Source organism: Halichoerus grypus, chromosome 13, assembly GCF_964656455.1.
Source record: "Halichoerus grypus chromosome 13, mHalGry1.hap1.1, whole genome shotgun sequence".
Taxonomy (NCBI): Eukaryota; Metazoa; Chordata; class Mammalia; order Carnivora; family Phocidae; genus Halichoerus; species Halichoerus grypus.
In genome coordinates, this window is record NC_135724.1 from 88568357 (window position 1) to 88587170 (window position 18814).

An 18814-nucleotide genomic window follows, 5' to 3' on the forward strand; every position below is an offset into this window, starting at 1 on the left:
AAACCTACACTGACACATCATTATCACCCAAAGTTCATAGTTTACTTTAGGTTCACTCTTGGTGGTGTACGTTCTAGGAGCTTTGATGAATGTACAAAGACATGTATCCACCATTGTACTATAACCAAAACAGTGTCACTGCCCTAAAAATCCTTGGCACTCTCCCTATTCATCGCTCCTTCCCTCTTTACCCCTCCCACAACCACTATCTTTTTCTCGTCTCCATAGTTTTGCCTTTTCCAGAATGTTGCATCTTTGGAACCATATGATAGGTAGCCTTTTCAAATTGGCTTCTTTCACTTAGTAATATGCATTTAATGTTCCTCCATGTGGTTTCATGGCATGATGGGCCATTTCTTTTTGGTGCTGAATAATATTCCATCATCTTATTCCATCAGTTTATTCCCTCACCAGTGAGGGACATCTTGGTTGTTTCCAAGTTTTTGGCAACTGTGAATAAATCTGCTATAAACACCGATGCACGGGCTTTTGTGTGGATTTAAGTTTTTAGTTCATTTGGGTAAATACCAAGGAGCACAACTGCTGGATCTTATGGTAAGAGTATGTTTAGTTTTGTTAGAAACTGCCGAATTGTGTCCCAAAGCAGCTGTACCATTCTGCATTGCCACCAGCAATGAATAAGAATTCCTATTCCTCCACAATTTCACCAGCATTTGTGTTGCCAAATGTTTTAGAGTTTGGCCATTCTGATAGTTGTATCATATTATCGCATTGTTAATTCACAATTCCCCAATGACATATCATGTTCAGCTACTTTTCATATGCTAATTGCCATCCACATACCTTCTTTGGTGAGGTGTCTATTCAGGACTTTTGTCTATTTTGTAATTGGGTTATTGATTTTCTTATTGTTGAGTTTTAAAAGTGCTTTGTATATTTCCAGTAACAGATGTATCCTTTGTATATTTCGTATATTTTGTATATTTCGTATATTTGTGTATTTCGAGTAATCAGATGTATCCTTTATAAACATTTTTTCCAAGTCTGTGGCTTGTCTTCTCATTCTCTTTTCACACTGTCTTTCACAGAGCAAAAGTTTTTAATTTTAATAAAGTTCAGCTTATCGATTCTTTTTTGTGGATCATGTCTTTGGTGGTCTTGTTCCTAAAAAGTCACCACTGTACTCTAGGTCATTTAGGTTTTCCCTGGTCTTATTTCCCAGGAGTTTTATAGTTGTGCATTTTACATGTAGGCTTATGATCCATTTCAATGCAGTTTTCATAAAGGATGTATATATTTGTGTCTAGATTCACTTTTTTGCATGTGGATGTCCACTTGTTACAGGACTATCTCTTGAAAAAAAAACAACAATCTTTGCTCCATTGTATTGCCTTTCCTCCTTTATCAAAAATTGGTTGTCTATAGTTACGTAAGTCTATTTCTGAGCCCTCTGTTCCACTGCTCTATTATTTTCTCAATCCCACACTGTACTGATTACTGTATCTTTATACTAAGTCTTGAAGTCAGGTCGTGTCAATCCTTCAACTTTGTCGCTCTTCCTCAATATTCAGTTGTCTATTTGGGGTCTTTCACCTCTTCATATAAACTACAGAATCAGTTCTCAATAGCCACAAAGTAACTTGCTAGGATTTTGACTAAAATTTCATTAAATCTATAGATCATGTTGGGAAGTGCCAACATCTTTTTTTTTTTTTTTTTTTAAGATTTTATTTATTTGACAGAGAGAGAGAGAGAGATTGCACAAGCAGGGAGAGGGGCAGAGGGGGAAGCAGACTCCTCACTGACCAGGAAGCCCAATGCGGGGCTCGATCCCAGGACCCTGGGGGATCATGACCTGAGCCAAAGGCAGATGCTTAACCGACTGAGCCACCCAGGTGCCCCAAGAGCCAACATCTTGACAATATTGAGTCTTTCTATCCATGTACATGGGCTATCTCTCCATTTATTTAGTTCTTCTTTGATTTTGTTCATCACAGTTTTGTAGTTTTTCCTCAGAAGCTGTACACATTTTGTTAAATTTACCTAAGTATTTCATTTTGGGGGGTGTTTATATAAATAGTATTATGTTTCAATTTCAAATTCCACTTGTTCATTTCTGGTATATTAAACAGTGATTTGACTTTTGTGTATTAAACCTTGTATCCTGAAAATCTGTTGCAACCACTATATATATTTGTATTTTCAAATACACACACACATAGATATGATGGTTCTTTGTCAAGAATGCTGTTGATTGTGTGGCTATAGGGCGGGGGACTGTGACTGAGTGAGGCCAATACATACGAAGTAGCTCTTTACACAGTGCATGCACATGTCAACTTAGTCTCTAATTTTTATCCCTGGTTGCTTTCTTCCACTTTCTTTCCACTCTATCACCTCATGTATTGTTAGTCATACTCTCTCTGTAATTTGTCTATGCTTTTCTCCTTTTTCTTCCCTATTTTTTTTCTTGCAAATATTTTAAACTCACATTCACTAAATTCAAAATTAACATCACCAGTAAATGGGATAAAGCAACATCACATGCCTCTTGGAAGGATACATTAATTATCTTCCTGCTAAAAATGCATAACCATCATGATTAAACATCACACAAACCCAAAATGAAGGCTTTTATACAACATCATTGGCCTGTTCTTTAAAAAAAAAAAAAAAGTCATAAAAGACAAAGGCAGAAGCACTCCAGATAAAGAAATGAAAGAGACTTGAGTCAGTGAATGAAATGCATGATCCTGGATTGGATCCTGATCCAGATGGGGGGTGGGGACTATAAAGGACATTTACTGGGACAACTGCCTAAACAGGAATACGGTCTGTACATTAAATAATAGTGTTAAAAATTCCTGATTTTGGTAACTGCACTGTGGTTAGGTAAAAACAAGTCCTTACAGTATATGAGTATTCTGTGTTCTCTTTTTATAGCTTTTTGCAAAGTTTGAAATAATTTCCAAATAAAGTTAAAACACAAGTCTATTCTTATCTGTAGCTCCCTGAGCTGTTAGCTTAATTGTCTATTTACTTGCATTTAGTGCTCACACCAGTACTAGTCCTTTGGCCGTAATTTCTCTTTAGCTAAGTCCTGAATTTTGATTCATGGCCAGATTTTATCAGCAAACAGCTTACTTTCCAGAAGGACTCACAGATCTTACAGCTTCTAAGTTCTTTCATGATGTTTTTTCAGATGTTTTTCGAAAACATCTGCCTATCTTCTTATCTGTGTAATAACTGCCAGGATAGAACACTCCTCATATTTTCTGTCCCTTAGAACTTTGGGAACAGTGTGGCACAGTTTTCTGGCATTGAATGTACCCATCGTGGGTTGGTTGGGTTTTTTTGTTTGTTTTTTACCTTTTTATAAGGAATATGCCTCTGCCTGGGCAGAATTATCTCTGTATTTCTGAATTTCATTAATAACCAGTGTATGTTTTGGTGTCAATTGCTTTGGACCAATATCCTCCTCCTCCACCACCACCAACCACCCTGAGTTCCCTGATTGAGCTTCCATACAACCTACCATGTCCTTCCTGTATGCAGACTCAGTTCCTCACTTGGGGGAAATTTCCTTATTTTATCTCCTAACATTTTCTTCTGTTGCATATGTTGAATTCCTTACCTCAGAGATGCTAATTATACTCATTAGGATTATCTATGTCCTCCACAGCTACTATCTTTCCTCTGATGCTTCAATATCTTTGTTTCCCTCTTTATTATGACTAGCTCAAGCCTTTCCTTCGGATGCTTAGAAAAGTTCATTAGGCTCCTTTCTGTTTCTGATTTATTTAGCAGTCCTGTCATGGTGCTGTTTTGGTCTTCACTCAGTTCCTTAACTCTTCACTTCTTCTGTTCCACTTGTGTCACTTTATCATCTCTTTGAACCCTTGTTTTATTTAAGTCACTGAGGTTTTTATATAACACAAAGCAATATTCCACTTTGGGTAATGCTTTCTCATGGCCTGAATCCCTCACCTCTCTTTGGATTCCTGGTTCCTTTTTTTTCTTCTTTTGGTACAAAAGGCATTCGAGGGTTCATCTTATTATGGGCAGCTCTACCTAGACCTTCTGTTTGTTCACATGTGATATAAATTCATTTTCCCTGATACCTATTCAACTTTATCTGAGACCTTTAATCTTCATCTCCAGGGTACTACGGGAAAACTGGGCACCGTCGCCTACACATCTCTGTAGCTGGAGGGCCGTAGGACAAGGCTGGAGGGGGTGATTTTAAGGGGATGTACACAATCTGTTGGAGGTCTCTTGTGTGGATTTTTCCTTTAGTGCCCCCTCTGAACAAAGGTAATCCTATTCCTGCAGGAATATGTCTTCAGGCTTTAGTCTCAGGCAGATACTACAAAATTGTCTTTTTCAACATCTATTCTCACCTCCTCTGCTGCCTTCCCTTCCCAGAGATGGGAATGCAGCCTCATTTATGGCCGGACATGGTTACATGACACTATTACAGAGACAGGAATTTTCCTCTCCAAATTAAAAGACAAAACCATGTAAAGAGAGTAAAGAGAAGGCCTTTCTGTCTTTCCCCACTTTGGCCCTCCCCCACTTCCTCCTGGAAAGTTCTGCAATGCCTGGAGGTGCAAGAGCCCTGGTGACCAAGGGGTTGACTATACATGCTAAGGGTAGCAGCAGAGCAGAAAGAATGGGCAGGGTTCCCTGAGGACATTCTTGAGTAGAGGACTCACCTGGACTGCCCACCTGTGGACTTATTATCATTTGCTAGGAAGCCCTCCATCCTTTTACTTAAGCCACGCTTTGTTGACTAGCTATGGAAAATGACAACCAGTAGTTCTTCCTGCCGCTGGTAGAATCCTGAGATGGTCAAAGAGGGCTTCCAGCCTCAAAGATTCTTCTGTGACTTTTCTCCCAGGCTGACTATTCACCTCTTCAATTTAATTTTCCCTAAACTGGGTTTGGCAGAAGGATGGGGAGATGGGCGCCTGGGTGGCTCAGTTGGTTAAGCGACTGCCTTCAGCTCAGGTCATGATCCTGGAGTCCCTGGATAGAGTCCCGCATCGGGCTCCCTGCTCGGCAGGGAGTCTGCTTCTCCCTCTGACCCTCCCCCCCTCTCATGTGCTCTCTCTCATTCTCTCTCTCTCAAATAAATAAATAAAATCTTTAAAAAAAAAAAAAAAAGGATGGGGAGAAGCAGAGGGATTTGGGGGCACCTGCGTGGCTCAGTCGGTTGAGCGTTGAACTCTTGATTTTGGCTTAGGTCATGATCTCAAGGTTGTGGGATCAAGCCCTGTGTCAGGCTCTGTGCTGGGCATGGGGCCTGCTTGGGATTCTCTCTCTCCCTCTGCCCCTCCACCCCTTCTCTCTCTCCTCTCTCTCCCTCCTTCTCTAAAAAAAAAAAAAAAAATTCTCAGGATTTTGCTACACATTTTCTTTTCTCTTACCACTGGGAACAGTGTCAACAGAGTCAAACCACAATCATGTTCCTTTTCTTGGTTGTCAATTTTAATGTTTACAGCATGAAGCCAATTGGCTTTATTGGATTTTCCTGGAGACATTTTTTTAATAATCAGAAGAGTGTGTTTACTTCATTAGGTATTGAGGGAGAAGAATTCTGTGATCAGTTTCACTCAGCCCTACTTGCCCAGAAGTCTCCGAGCCCAGATTAAAACTACAATGGCTAATGTACAGTGTTCTAAAAAATAAATAAACTATGACAAGCTAAAAACAGTGTTGCCTTGAGGTGCCTGGTGGGCTCAGTTTGTAGAACATGCGACTCTTGATTTTGGGGTCATGACTTAGAGTCCCATGCTGGGCAGCAGAGTTTACTTAAAAATAGTGTTCCCTTTCTAAACATTCACATCTGCGAATCCAGGCTTATTCAACATTTGCAGGCAATTATTCACAAATCAATCTAGATGGTAACCCCAATTTTTTGTAGACTGCATTTGCTGTAACCTCTGTCATAAAGAAGTGTTGATAAAGTACAGTTATTGAGATCTAATCCCTGTCCAGTTTCTACAAACCAACTGTAACCTCATTTTGCAAATAACTGGGAAGGGGAATGGGGGGAGAAAAAAACACTGTTGCCAGAGTGACAGCTCAATGTATCTGCAATCCTTAAAAAGGGGAATACATGGGAGGTTTGGAAACTATGTATCAGACATTTCAAAAGTAACTATTTCAGGTGACTATTTCTGTAGAAGAACTCACATTATTATGATTATTTTTAGTATTCTCTAGGACAGGAAATAATGCTCTGTATCATTTCCATTAATCTTGAAACTACATGACCCTGCCTCATTTTGCACCGTATGCTTCCACTCTCCATGGAGGGCACATGCCCCGCTCATTTGGTGATCAGGCTTCTGGCAACCACAACTCTCTATGACAAAGCTATGACGCTGGAAGTAACTGAAATCATGTAAAAAAGTAGAAAGAGTAGTCAAGGTTTCTGCATCCTGAGGCCCTGGCTAAAAACGAGATACGCATCTAATCACTCGCTCATTCATTCGAACCTACATACCATGCACTGTGATTCCCACCATCTCACAGCCTGTGTGGGGAGAAGCAGAAGAAACAGCCACAACACAGTGCTGTGAGTGTGACAGAGGATCGTGGAGACTGCTACCTGAACACAGAGCAGGAGGCAGCTAGCCCTGAGGCTGGAGGTCTCGTTCCCCACGTGGGGATGGGCGGAGAAGAGCTGTCAGGGTGGACATGTGAACGGCAGCTGACCAGATGTGGCAGGAACACACGAGCCGACAGCGTGGACGGTGTCAGAAGAGGAAAGTCAAGAATGTAGGTGGTGGCGCCAAATGTTCACAGAGGATGGAAAGGAAGCCACGCACTTGTGCAGTCACTAGGTAAGCGATGACTCAAGCCAGAGTCATATCAGCGGTGCACTGGTGGTGGCGAAAAGCAGACTGCAAGTGACTGGGAAGAAAATGGGAGGTGAAATTAAAGGCAGAAAATAGTACTGCTTTTAAAAGTTTGGAAGTAAAGAAAAAAAGATTGGGCTATAAGTGTGAACATAATGGCAAGATTTAGAACCTCTTTTAAGGGGCGCCTGGGTGGCGCAGTCAATTGAGTGTCCAACTCTTGGTTTTAGCTCAGGTCAGATCAGGAGCTCAGGGTTGTGAGATGGAGCCCCGTGTGGGGCTCCACGCTCGGTGGGGAGTCTGCCTGAGATTCTCTCTCTCCCTTTTCCTCTGCCCCTCCCTCTGCCATGCTCATGCACCCTCTAAAATAAATAATCTTAAAAAAAAAAAAAGGACCGCTTTTAAGAGAATGAGAAGGATTTCCCAACCCACAGAAGAGCTGAAGTGGCAATCACACATTGCAGCCACCGGCAGGGATGCAGACAGACTTTGGGAGGGACAGTGACAGTCTGAATGGAGAAAGGAGACCGAAAACACCCAAAGCAGATGCATAAACAAAACGTGGTGCCTGCATTCAGCCCTGACTCCTGCTACCACACGATGAACCCTGGAAACAAGATGCTGAGTGAAAGAAGCCAGTCACAAGAGGTCATCACAAGTGATGGGAAGTGACCGCTTCAACAGGTAGGGGGTCTCCTTTTGGGGTGATGAGAACGTTCTGGAACTAGACAGAGGTGACGACCGCACTGCATGATGAATGTACCAAATGCCATTATACACTGTAAAATGGCTAAAACAGTAAAGTTCATTACATGTGTTTACACACACACACACACACACACACCCTGAAGCAGCATGAAACCAGTCAGGCCATCAGGAAGGAAAGTGAAGGTGAAAGCCAACAGTCAATGGCGATTATATAATTATGACAATCTTCATAATCGTCAGTTATCAAGAAGAGGTAAGTTATGTTAACCATGAGGGTTGAACAATACGAAACTGCAAAACAAGCAATTTCATATGGTTCAATCTACTCTGTTCCTTTTTCAAAGACAGGGCAATCTGTGACAGTCTGTAAAGATTTCTGTCACTATTGATGCCAGACATACCAAGATCTCTCAATCCCAACCAATCCTGATTTGTGCTCCCCTCCCCCCCCAAAATAAGTACCCCACTTGGGAAAGGCAACTTCCACAACTTCCTTTGGAAAGGAGAATGTCTGATTGGGAGAGCAGACAAAAAAGAATGCACACACGTGGGGTTTGTTTCTGGTTTTGCCAGCCCTGTTCCAGAGAACTAGGAACAGAGGAGTCCTTCCAACTCCAAGATACAATACTTCACGGGGGCGCACGATGCCCACTAGTCAGTCAGGTCAAATGAGAATTCCTATTTAAAAGTGGAAACTAATATCACTCCCCAACTTTGACCAACCAGTCCTGCTCATTATCAGCCCTCCTAATCTCAGAATATCCTACATCTTTTTAAATTGATAAAGAGAGAGTAGGTTCTACAAAATCACTGTCTCAGGGAGGCGGGGATTCTTTTATTTCGATAAATGACCTCATATCCAATTGACAAACAGGAAATCAAATAGCCCTCATTGTGAAGGAAGTAATCCCAGTGAGATGCTGAAGATGCAGAACAGATTCTGGGGTGTCTTGGGCTTTCTAAGCAAAAAAAAAAAAAAAATTATATATATATGTATTTTTTTTGCTGCAGGAAAAAAAAAACAATAGAGTACATTTCTATAGCATTTCTTGACCCCCACCTACCACATTCCTAGCTCACAAGTTTTTCTTTCTTTCTTTTTTATCCAAAACAATAATAATTATGAAGTAAGTAGAACTAAGTTTTAGTCTCAGTATAGGATAGGAGCAGGGGAGCAGGCCCCAAGTTAATCTGACATGAGTGCAGGTCCTGGCTTCACTGCCTAGATGTGTGTCCTTAGCAAACTGGTCCACTTTTGAGCCTCAGCTTGTCTACAAAATAACCTTCCTATCTCAGAGGTTAAGTTATGATGAGTGTGAAACAGACAAAGCCATCAGCTCGATAAATGTTTAGTGAATTACGATGCTACTAAATGAAGGAATCAGGATAGAACTCAGGTCCTAGGTCAGTATTTAACACATGCCCTGTCAGGCTCATCTGCACTGTCTTAAGTTTAGAATGTAATGTTCCTGTAGTAATACAATTAAAATTCTTTCTTTTTTCTAAAAGCAAGGTTTCTGCCAAACATGGTGGCTCTGTAGTATATTTCTAAACATAGCTGATCAATAACTTAACTCGACTACAGTAAGTAATAAAGTGAAATTTGTAATTTTACAAAAGTAAGCAGTACTCGGGGCGCCTGGGTGGCTCAGTCGTTAAGCGTCTGCCTTCGGCTCAGGTCATGATCCCAGGGTCCTGGGATCCAGCCCCGCATCGGGCTCCCTGCTTGGTGGGAAGCCTGCTTCTCCCTCTCCCACTCCCCCTGCTTGTGTTCCCTCTCTCGCTGTGTCTCTCTGTCAAATAAATAAATAAAATCTTAAAAAAAAAAGTAAGCAGTACTCTAGATTCCTGGAGATTACACAGTAAGAGTAACAGAGCCAGTGAATTAATCAGTCTTCTGTAGACTAAGGTGGCTTCTAAATTATTTTAGATGGGTGATTCTCTCCATTTTTTAAAAATAAAAAATAGACACTATAAATATATGTGTGTGTATCTGTGTGTGTATGCATATATTTATATTTGTATTTATTTACTTCAAGGAAAGAATTACCCGTAATCCTCCTTGGTAATCAATATCATTGTTAACAAGCTCTACCATTGAAGCCTGTTATTTAGTTCATGCCCATTTATTTCTCTTCTGAGTAAAACACAGAACTACGAAGGGCCTAACAACCTGTTCTTTAAAGGGAAGTCACTTTTCTTAGCTGATCCTTGCACACGCTGTTCCGTAACACCGTTCGAAGTCACTGACTTTCAAATTTCTAGTGACAAAACCTTTTCAAAAGAAAGGCAATTCAAATGCCAACATGCAAAAGGAAAGAGCACGGGAGGCAGAGAGCCCTGCAAAGCTCTGCCCAAGGAAGCATGATGCCTCCTTCCACTGCTTTCCGGTTCTGAGTGACAGAAGCAAGAAATGTAATCAACAGTCTAGTTAAGGTCACAACATGAGAGGAAAGGGTGATCTCTCTGTGTTCCTCCCACATATGGAATCTGCTCTCTCTACCAGAGATGGTCCAGGAGGTCAAGGGAAACGCCCCTCTCAGAGATCCTTCTCTTGCAAGAACTTAGAGACACACCGAGAGAGCTACCCAATGTTTTAGATGCTCTAGTTTGTGCCAGGAAAAAAATGACCCCATCTGGTTTCAAAGGGCTTCTATTTTTCATGAACTCCAGTTTCTCATACACTGACTAAAGGAGAGGGCAGTAGCTCTATTTAAGTCAACTTTTCCTGACCCAAATCAGAAAATGGCAAACATTTCTTGACACTATTACCTGAATGAGGGTAAGTCAATTACTATCTTCATGTTCCTGTTCCCTCTTCTACAATTACTTTAGAAATAATGACAGGGCCATCTTCCAGAATTACTGTAAAGATTGAGATGACAGCTATCACTTATTTGTGCCTGTCACCTAGTAAGAGCCAGTGAATGGGAGCTAGTACCGCCAGAAGCATCATCGCCATCCTCGAGTCTGGACGGACGGGACATTTCTTTCGTGAGGAATATTGTGGAAAGCTATAATAAAGACTTTAAAGTCTGAAATCAACTCTCCAAAAAGTGCTTTCACCACAAACTGCACCATGTCAACGGGTACTCAATATAATTACCCCAAATTACTCCATCCTAAGTGAGAATTAATCTTTGCAAAGTGTGCTGGGGGGAAAAAATTCTCCTGAGGTATAAACTTTATTTACTGACCACACAGTAAAATTCCCTTAAGAATCTCATTTTACGATTCTGCTGAGGACAGATGTGACTAACAATTTAGCACTTGGATTCAACCACAAAAGAATAAAAAGCAGAATACGGCAGTCTTTAAAATCAGTTTTGTTTCAGTGCTTAATAAACGTATCACAAATCTTTGTGATTTAAATACGGAAGCCAATGGGTTACGGTAAGCTTCCTGCCCATTCCGGGGATAACACATACCACATATCAACGCACACAAGTGCTCACAAATACACAGTTCCATTAGGAAATGCTTTTAAAAAAATGCTTTAAAGAAAAGCAGAGTTCTATTTAAAAACAGCTGCCAACCCCCACACCAAATCCTTATCCTGGGAATGTGCTTCCTTCAAACCAATTCTGATGAAAGAGAAAAGGAACCTTAAGAGAAAAGTAATTTTGAAATCCAGGCAACAGTAGGGAGAAGATACTGTTCCTTTCCATTTAAGTGCATTGCTATGAGACTGTCTAATAAAGGTCTTATTTTCTACTTGCTCGCAAGTTCCCCGTGCTGTTACCGGTCTTTTTTGTTTTTTGGGTTTGTTTTTTTTTTTTAAAGACTCTGTCAACTCCCACCCTGAGTCCTATAGCAGCACCCTTGAAGGCAAGGAGACACAGCACACGGCCAACTTGAAATCCCATTTGCAATGACCCAACCACATCGGGGCCTCCAAGTGCCCTGCCAACAGCAGCAGGTGGGGGCATGGCAGAGCTAGGCGGCCCCCCCGCCCCCCGGCCCACTGACCTTGTGATGACCCGTGACTTCGTCCCTGCTTCTCCCCAGCTCCTCAGCAAGTTTCACGTTCTCTTCTTGCAATGCCGAAAGCTGCTGGGACTTCTGAGCTGCTGCCTGCTTGAGGGTTTCTCTGCAAAGGACAGTGTGCACGGTTACCATAGAAACAAGACAGGCAAGGAAACTGTGGGAGACGACCGGCTTCACAGCAACTGAGGAAAATATATCTGGGTCACGTGCCTGATAGGATCTCTAACAGGGAGGCAGCAGCATCTACGTGCCGGAGAGGCTAAATGGCTTTAACCTCTCAGGAGGAGGACTGCCGCCCACAACTATTACATTTTTTTAAAAACCTAATAAACACTATATCCACCCTCGCTCCACCCACACTCACCCACTTCTATCTAAACACTCCCTGTACAAAAAGCAACGTTACTATTAAAATAAATGACAAACGAAATGGTCAGTCCTCTTGTCTTGAGGACTATTTCCGTCAGAAAATTATGCTAAAACCCACTATGTTGATAAAGTGATTTACTTTGCTGCCAAGGAACTCTGGTCTGACTGCACAGATCTGTAATCTGGTTTTTTTTTTTTTTTTTTCCGGCAGAAATAAAAATCTAATGGTCCCACATTTGCCGGTATCTGTCGGAGTCAAGTGCTAGCGTGAATCTGAGTATATTTTTAGGACACCTCTCCAGGTGAAATGCCCAAAGGAAATGCGGTTTTCCAATTACATAACAGGTGTTTCATTTTGATTGAATTCTTTCCACAATGTTAACTTGTAATTAAAAGAAGGAAATAAAAATACAGCCTGCTGACGTGTATCACGAATATCAGCATATAAAATGTGGACAGGGTAAGTATGGTTTTTAAACATCTTCCCAATATTAAAATTATCCAAAATATACATCTCAAATTATTATCCTTTACACATGGATATTGAAAATATTTTGTTTGATCACTGGATTTTAGTCTTCTGTCATAGAAGGTTTTGATGCCACTATAAATTTTAAGTTTGTGCTGGCTAAACTCCGCTTAGGGAGCTGTCATACACGGCGAATCCTGAATCAAGTCCTCTGGGTATGAATCCATCTGCTGATGTAGGAACACATCTATTTTTAACTTCAATTGTCTAATCGGTGGCAATGCCTGGCATCTTCCGTTTTTTTTAGTTTTAATTCTCCATCCACCTATAATATACATAGCGGGGTAAGGTTTAGGGGAATAAATCTACACAAAAATTCTCCTAGCACATTAAAATAGGCGTTTTACAGAGATGTCTATTTAGCAAGTAAGGAAAAACAGAGACGAGATTTTAGCCTCAGGTCATTCAAAAGCTAGGAGGGTTGGTTTTAATTATGCATGCATACACACACACACACACACAAAAACAAAACAGCTAAAGTTCACCTTCTGGCCAAAGTCCATCAGTTCTTGACAAATCTGAAGATTTAACTTAGGACATCCTAAGTCAAACCTTTTACTCCTAGGTGTACCTCAGGAGCTATTTGGACTCATCATCTGGATGGCCTCTCAGTGGTAAGTTTGTGATCCTGTTCTCTGTCTCTTAAAGATTTTCATCTTTAATGGCTTATTATTATCATCATCATCATTATTATTAAGTAGGTTCCACTCCCAGCATGGAGCCCAACTCAGGACCCTGAGATCTAGACCTGAGCTGAGATCAAAAGTCAGATGCTTAACCAACTGAGCCACCCAGGCGCCCCTTAAAGGGTTTTTTTTTTTTTTAAATCCTTGGTTTCTATTAAGAGCCCACAGTAAAGAAAATTAAAATAAGGAGTCAAAGAAATTTCAAAATGTTCTAAAGTACTGATCTATGAAAGCATTATTTGCTCAACATAAAATCTATAAAATGCTTTCATGTACATTTTCTCAATCAATCCTCAAAGCCCAGTGAGGCTAATATTATTTGTATTTTAAAGATGAAAAAACTGAAGCTCAGGGAAGCAAGAGATTTTCCCTAAATCATAAAGCCAGTAAATTGTAGAAGCAAGAGAACTGGAGTTAAAACTGGCGATGGACCTCAGCTGTGATTCAAATATAGAAACACCTTTGCATTTTTCTTTAGAGTGTAGTGGGTACAGGCATTTCATACAGGAAGAAGGCTCTCATAGCCCAATTTCCGGAAATACTCCAGGGAATAATTCTGAAAATACCTACAAGTATTTCTAACAATTTTTAAAGCTACTTTTCTTTCTACATGACAGAAGACTATCCCAGTGTTAAAACTGAGAGGCAAATACATATTTTTCACATTGACCTGCAAACATTCTACTTACAAGTCTATTATAAATCAATTAATTGCCACGCTAAATCTATTCTAGATTTATTACTGTGCCAGGTGAGTAATTAAAGACAATAATTACATCATTTTCCCTAAGATTCAAAATTATACATCAGAGAGAAAACATCTTCACCTGAAAATAGGAGCTGGCTAACCAAAACCAAGAGTTTTCTTAAAACCAGTCTAATAAATAGCACAGAAGGGACACTTAGCTACAAGTGCTGGGTGGTCAGTGCCGAGGGCAATATTACATAGGAGGCAGTTCCAGTTATAACCCCAGTGTCTACACTGGGGCCCATTTTCCTCCACAAATCCAAGTCCTGTCAGGTGAGGGGAGACACCAGGAAAGTTCTAAAGGACCTAAAGCGCCCCAGATACATGCTGAACCACAGGGAAATAATCAGCTGCTCGTTCTCTAGCTTTGAGTACTGAGGAACGAAGGAGCAGTAAAATGACTGCCTTTTCTTCTTTTTTTCTTTTTTTTTTGAGAAGCACCGTTCCCATTACATAGTACATTTATTTTAGATGGTCCTTGAAATGTGGCCAAGCCTACAGCAGGGAACAGTGAGTCACTGGGGGCAGGGGCTCTTCCAACCTACTCCCTCTACCAGCTTCTGAAGCCTGTGACTGGAGTCTCCCACTGCCCCTCCCTCCTGCTAAGGAACCCCGGCCACGGTGAACCAGGTCACCGACAGAAGACGTGATTCCCTCAGACCTGGTTGGCCAGAGAAAAGGTGGAGAGACAGAAGCAGCGCAGGCTGTCTGCCCAGTGGTCCTGGTTCCTCCTCACCCAAACTACTCCCCCTCAGGGTCAGAGATCTGGGGACAATGGCTTCAGGGAGGAGGACGGGCAAGGTTAGAGGGGCAGCAGCAGGGGCCACAGTCCTTTGCTCATGATCCTTTGTGCCCACAGCCAGGAGGCTAGGCTTTTATTATTCAATGGAATCATTCAAAGAAAGGCAGAAAATTTATCTCCTAACAGAGGTAAAACCACCCCACATTAACTGGGGATGGGTGACATGACACAGTGATTTAGTGAGGACGTTTAACGCTCAAATACTAGACCGATGCAATGGCCATTGTGAGAGACTCCTAAATAGTACTGCAGGAAAGAGGGGTTTTATCGAAGTCCCAAGAGCTCTCTTGGCTAGGTCCACGCTGGCCCTGCCCCTCCATTACCTAGTATGGCCCAGAGAGCTCAGAGGTGGGATTATGGCAGTGGGAGGTTGGTTAGGGAATCTTCTGCTGCTCAGATCCTCCCTCACCAGCTGCCTGTGTGACACAAATGAACTAAAGTCAACAGTGTTCGAACACTCCAGGTCAGCCTAACTACTTGTGTGTCACAGGGCAAAGTCCCGCACCAGACCCGCGGCCACCCTCTCAGAGCCGATGCTGGCTTCGGGTCCCGTCACAGTCTGGGTGATGCGGCTTCGGAAGGCCACGAAACACAAGCTCTTCCTGATGGCCATAAGCACAAGTGTGAGCTCAGAAATCTGTGTATGGGAAGGGAACTGGTAGGAACTAGGAACTGTCTACACATCGTCTGAAGAAGTATCATTAAAACTAAGACTGAGGTCTGGAAGTGCCAGATCATTATACTGTGCGCCTGAAACTAACGTTACACTGTATGTTAACTGGAGTTTCAATAAAAATGAAAAACAAAAAAACAGAGACTGAGGAAGGGATTGATCGTGTGCCCTGAGTCATTCAGAGGAGATTCTTTCTCGGGCGATTTTACGAACTCTCAGAAGAACCTGACATGTCCTAGGTTTAGTCTGAGCTTGATCAACAAATCGCCTTGAGGATGGAGACTTGGAACTGGTGCTTCTGTCTGACTGAATCTCATGCCTCTATTTGATCAGAACTGGAAGTAAATAATATAAGCCCTGGAAGGGCAGGGGCCATATAAATCCACCTTTGTAGCCTTCCCAGCATGGAAGACACACTCAAACGTTCACCACATTAACTGGCTTTAAATTTTTAGGTTTACACAGTTGATATGGTGTAGCTCTCAGAAAGAAAATCTACACCAAAACTATCATTTCAAATGCCCGATAAACACCAACGATTATGATGATCGGACTTGAAAGGCAAGGATTTGAAGGTGGTGTTGGCAAAGGAAACACAGCCGGCCTGTCTGCCTGAAATCGAGGTAGCACACTGATGGATAAACGCTGATTAGAAAGATTCTTCCAGAATTCTCTCATCTGATTTCCATGCCAGAAGGTTTGATTACTCTTAAAATCAAGATTATTGATAATCTTGAAAGTGACATGCTTTTTTCTCCCTACAGAAAGGGTTTTGAGAGATTTATTAAGGGTCTGACGCTTCAGACCCTTTAAAGCACACTATTTTAAAAAAACCTCTGATTCCTCTTGTATTTTCCTCATAAAGTCATATTCGAATCCCAAATGCCCTAACTTATCAGCCAGCACACATTCACTTTGATCCTTTAACCCGGCTATCATTGTGACTTAGCTACCTTCCAGCTAAGTGGTTACGGGGGTTACTTCTCAGGTACGCTACCGCATTTGGGGGGCAGGAAGGGGGCAGTTCCTTTTTAAGTACTTGTGAGGTTATTTTTTAAATAATTAGTCTCGTTTTCACTTTCGTGATACTAAGTCCCCCAGTTTCTCTCAAAGGAGATGAACTTACATTTCTTTCCTGAACTCTTCCATTTTTTGGTTCTCTACCGTCAGAAGTTCTTTTGATTTGTTCAGCTCTTCCACATTTTTCAAGTTGTTTTCTTTAAGTGTATCCAACTTAAAGACCAAGAAAAAAAAAACTTGATGAAATTATTTCATTTTCCAGTGACATGACTGGATAGACAAATTATTCATGCAAATGTGCACTAAAAAGATAAGTGACATTAGTCACTTGCACCAAAAAAAAGTCACTGGGTGAGGAGATGACAAATGACCACATCTATTATAAACTGCAAGCCTCCCCCTTACGTTTAGTCAGACATTCCCCGTACACCTGGCAAAAATGTCAAACTGCTACATGAATTACAACAAAAGTTTGCTCTCATTTTGTGTACAACTCTCAATATTTACCATTGAACTTCCTATTCAAGTATGACTCCTCTTAAAAATAAAAAAACAAATAAATTGCAAAGGCATGACATGAGCAAGGATTATTCTTTGTAATAAAAACAAAAATACCGTTTCCTTCCCCACAGATTAGTAATTTCGGATGTATTTGTCAACCTTAGTACCAAATGTACGGAGTCCTGACTACAAAAATTTTCTGAATCAAGTATCTGTAGGTGGGAGAATATCTGACTATCCATCTTAACTTTGACCTGAAAAGGAAAAAGCCAGGTAAGTGAGGCCAAAAAGCACTCACATTTGTTCAGCCCCATCACCTGCCCACAGGGGATGCAGCCAGCTTAGGGCCTGGCCCTGGTGGGAACGCCAGACACGTTCCTGGAATGAGTGGGGACGTGACCAGCTATAGGCTCTGGCAGGTGACTGGGGTTCTAGGCGCAGGACCCCGACCAGGGATGGGGAGCTCGCTCGGGGCTGTCCACTGCCCAGGGTATGCTCCTGGCACCACGGCGGCTTCCCGGGACTTGGGTAGTCCTCTCCTACAGCCAGAGACACCTTTGCCACATCATATGCCACCTGTCAGGAATCCTAGACAGTGCCTCAACGGCTTTACCACCACAGTATTCCTTTTAATGTCCTCTACCATTAATAGAGGAATCTGGAATTCCAGATTCACAGAACAAGAAAAACCAAGTATCAAAATGGGTCCAGAAAAACGATTCATCCGGTCTTGTATTCTGGTTGTGTAACAAGGACACCAAGGGTCATGTAATGAAGGCACACAATTCTCCCTGATTCTACCCTCAAAAATTAGAACTATTCCCTAAAATCTTCTCATTTATTTTAGCGTCTGTGAGTAATCATCTAATTTTTTAAAATGCTTTTTCTTCTTCTTAGGACTATCAGTTCTGTAAATGTAACCCCTTCTATGTCCCGTTTTATTCGCCCTATAATTATCTCAAACTGTGCATGTCTTTACAGATCTCCATCTTTGACCTTCCACAGTGAGAAGGCCTAGCCTCTACAAATCAGCTACTCATTGTGGCTAGCCCTTCCTTTGCTTTAATTCCTTAATGTCTCACCTGACTATCCCTTTCAAAAGCATCTGAAGTTCTACAGAACCTCACATAACTACTTTGGCGAATCCATCTGCTCAGGATTCAGAGGTAACTGCTTCCCAAAGAAAGAAAGGGTTGGTATGAGCTGGGAGTGGGGAGGACAGGGATCAAAAATGGGTCCAGGAAGAATGAGAAATGTGCTACTTTGCACAGAATCGAAGCGAGCTCGATGCCACAAGTCTGTTTGAGACCCAGAAGTAGCTGTTTGGAGAGGACACAAAAGGGAACCAGGACTGAGTGAGGCCAAGAAAAGGCCTACGTCAAACTCAGGGCTGAGGAGTGGAATTTAGTGGCTCGAGGTGGGAGGGAGTCTAGGGGAAAAAATGTGTGTGATTTCAGATCAAAGATACAAAAACGAGAGAGTGTTACAAGTACCTCTCTCATCAGTTCCATCACTGAAGTTACTGGAGAAAGCCACGCTATTGGGGTTTTCCCCTCATTTTGTTTTAAAGGTTGATCCTATTAAATGAGTAATGAAGTCATATACTTTATTTAATATTATCGTGGTTCTGGTGTACATTCAACTCCACTAACACAGATCAAACCTGTATGAGGCCACACTTCAAAAAATAAACAATCCTGAGTTAGTGATCAAACATTCCATGAAGTCGGTAAGCGGTCCTTTGTACAAAGAGCCATTTAAATCTGATTACTTCATTCTGTAGTTTTTCATTTGTTTGCTTGGTATCCTCCAAGGAGGCCAGAGTTTCACTCTTCTCTTTGGTCATCTGTTCCATTATCTGCATGGCGTCTTCTGCCGTTTGAGCAGCCTGAACACAAGAAAGCACTATGAGAAACGAGGACAGCACTCAGCAAGCCCATCGGGGACACTCAGGCTGTGCTGCT

The 18814-nt window shown here is 41.7% G+C and overlaps 1 protein-coding gene across 6 annotated transcripts in view; it reads right to left on the reverse strand.

Moving 5' to 3' along the window:
* Positions 1-18814, reverse strand: part of CLIP1 (CAP-Gly domain containing linker protein 1) — a 115121-nt gene that overhangs the window by 15845 nt on the left and 80462 nt on the right. For all 6 annotated transcript variants that reach the window (XM_036085089.2, XM_036085097.2, XM_036085091.2 and 3 more), the window contains 3 exons: positions 18622-18738; positions 16456-16562; positions 11505-11625 (listed from right to left, as the gene is read on the reverse strand). In XM_036085089.2, coding sequence (XP_035940982.2) covers positions 11505-11625; positions 16456-16562; positions 18622-18738 — 345 coding nt within the window. The remainder of the gene's footprint in view (positions 1-11504; positions 11626-16455; positions 16563-18621; positions 18739-18814) is intronic.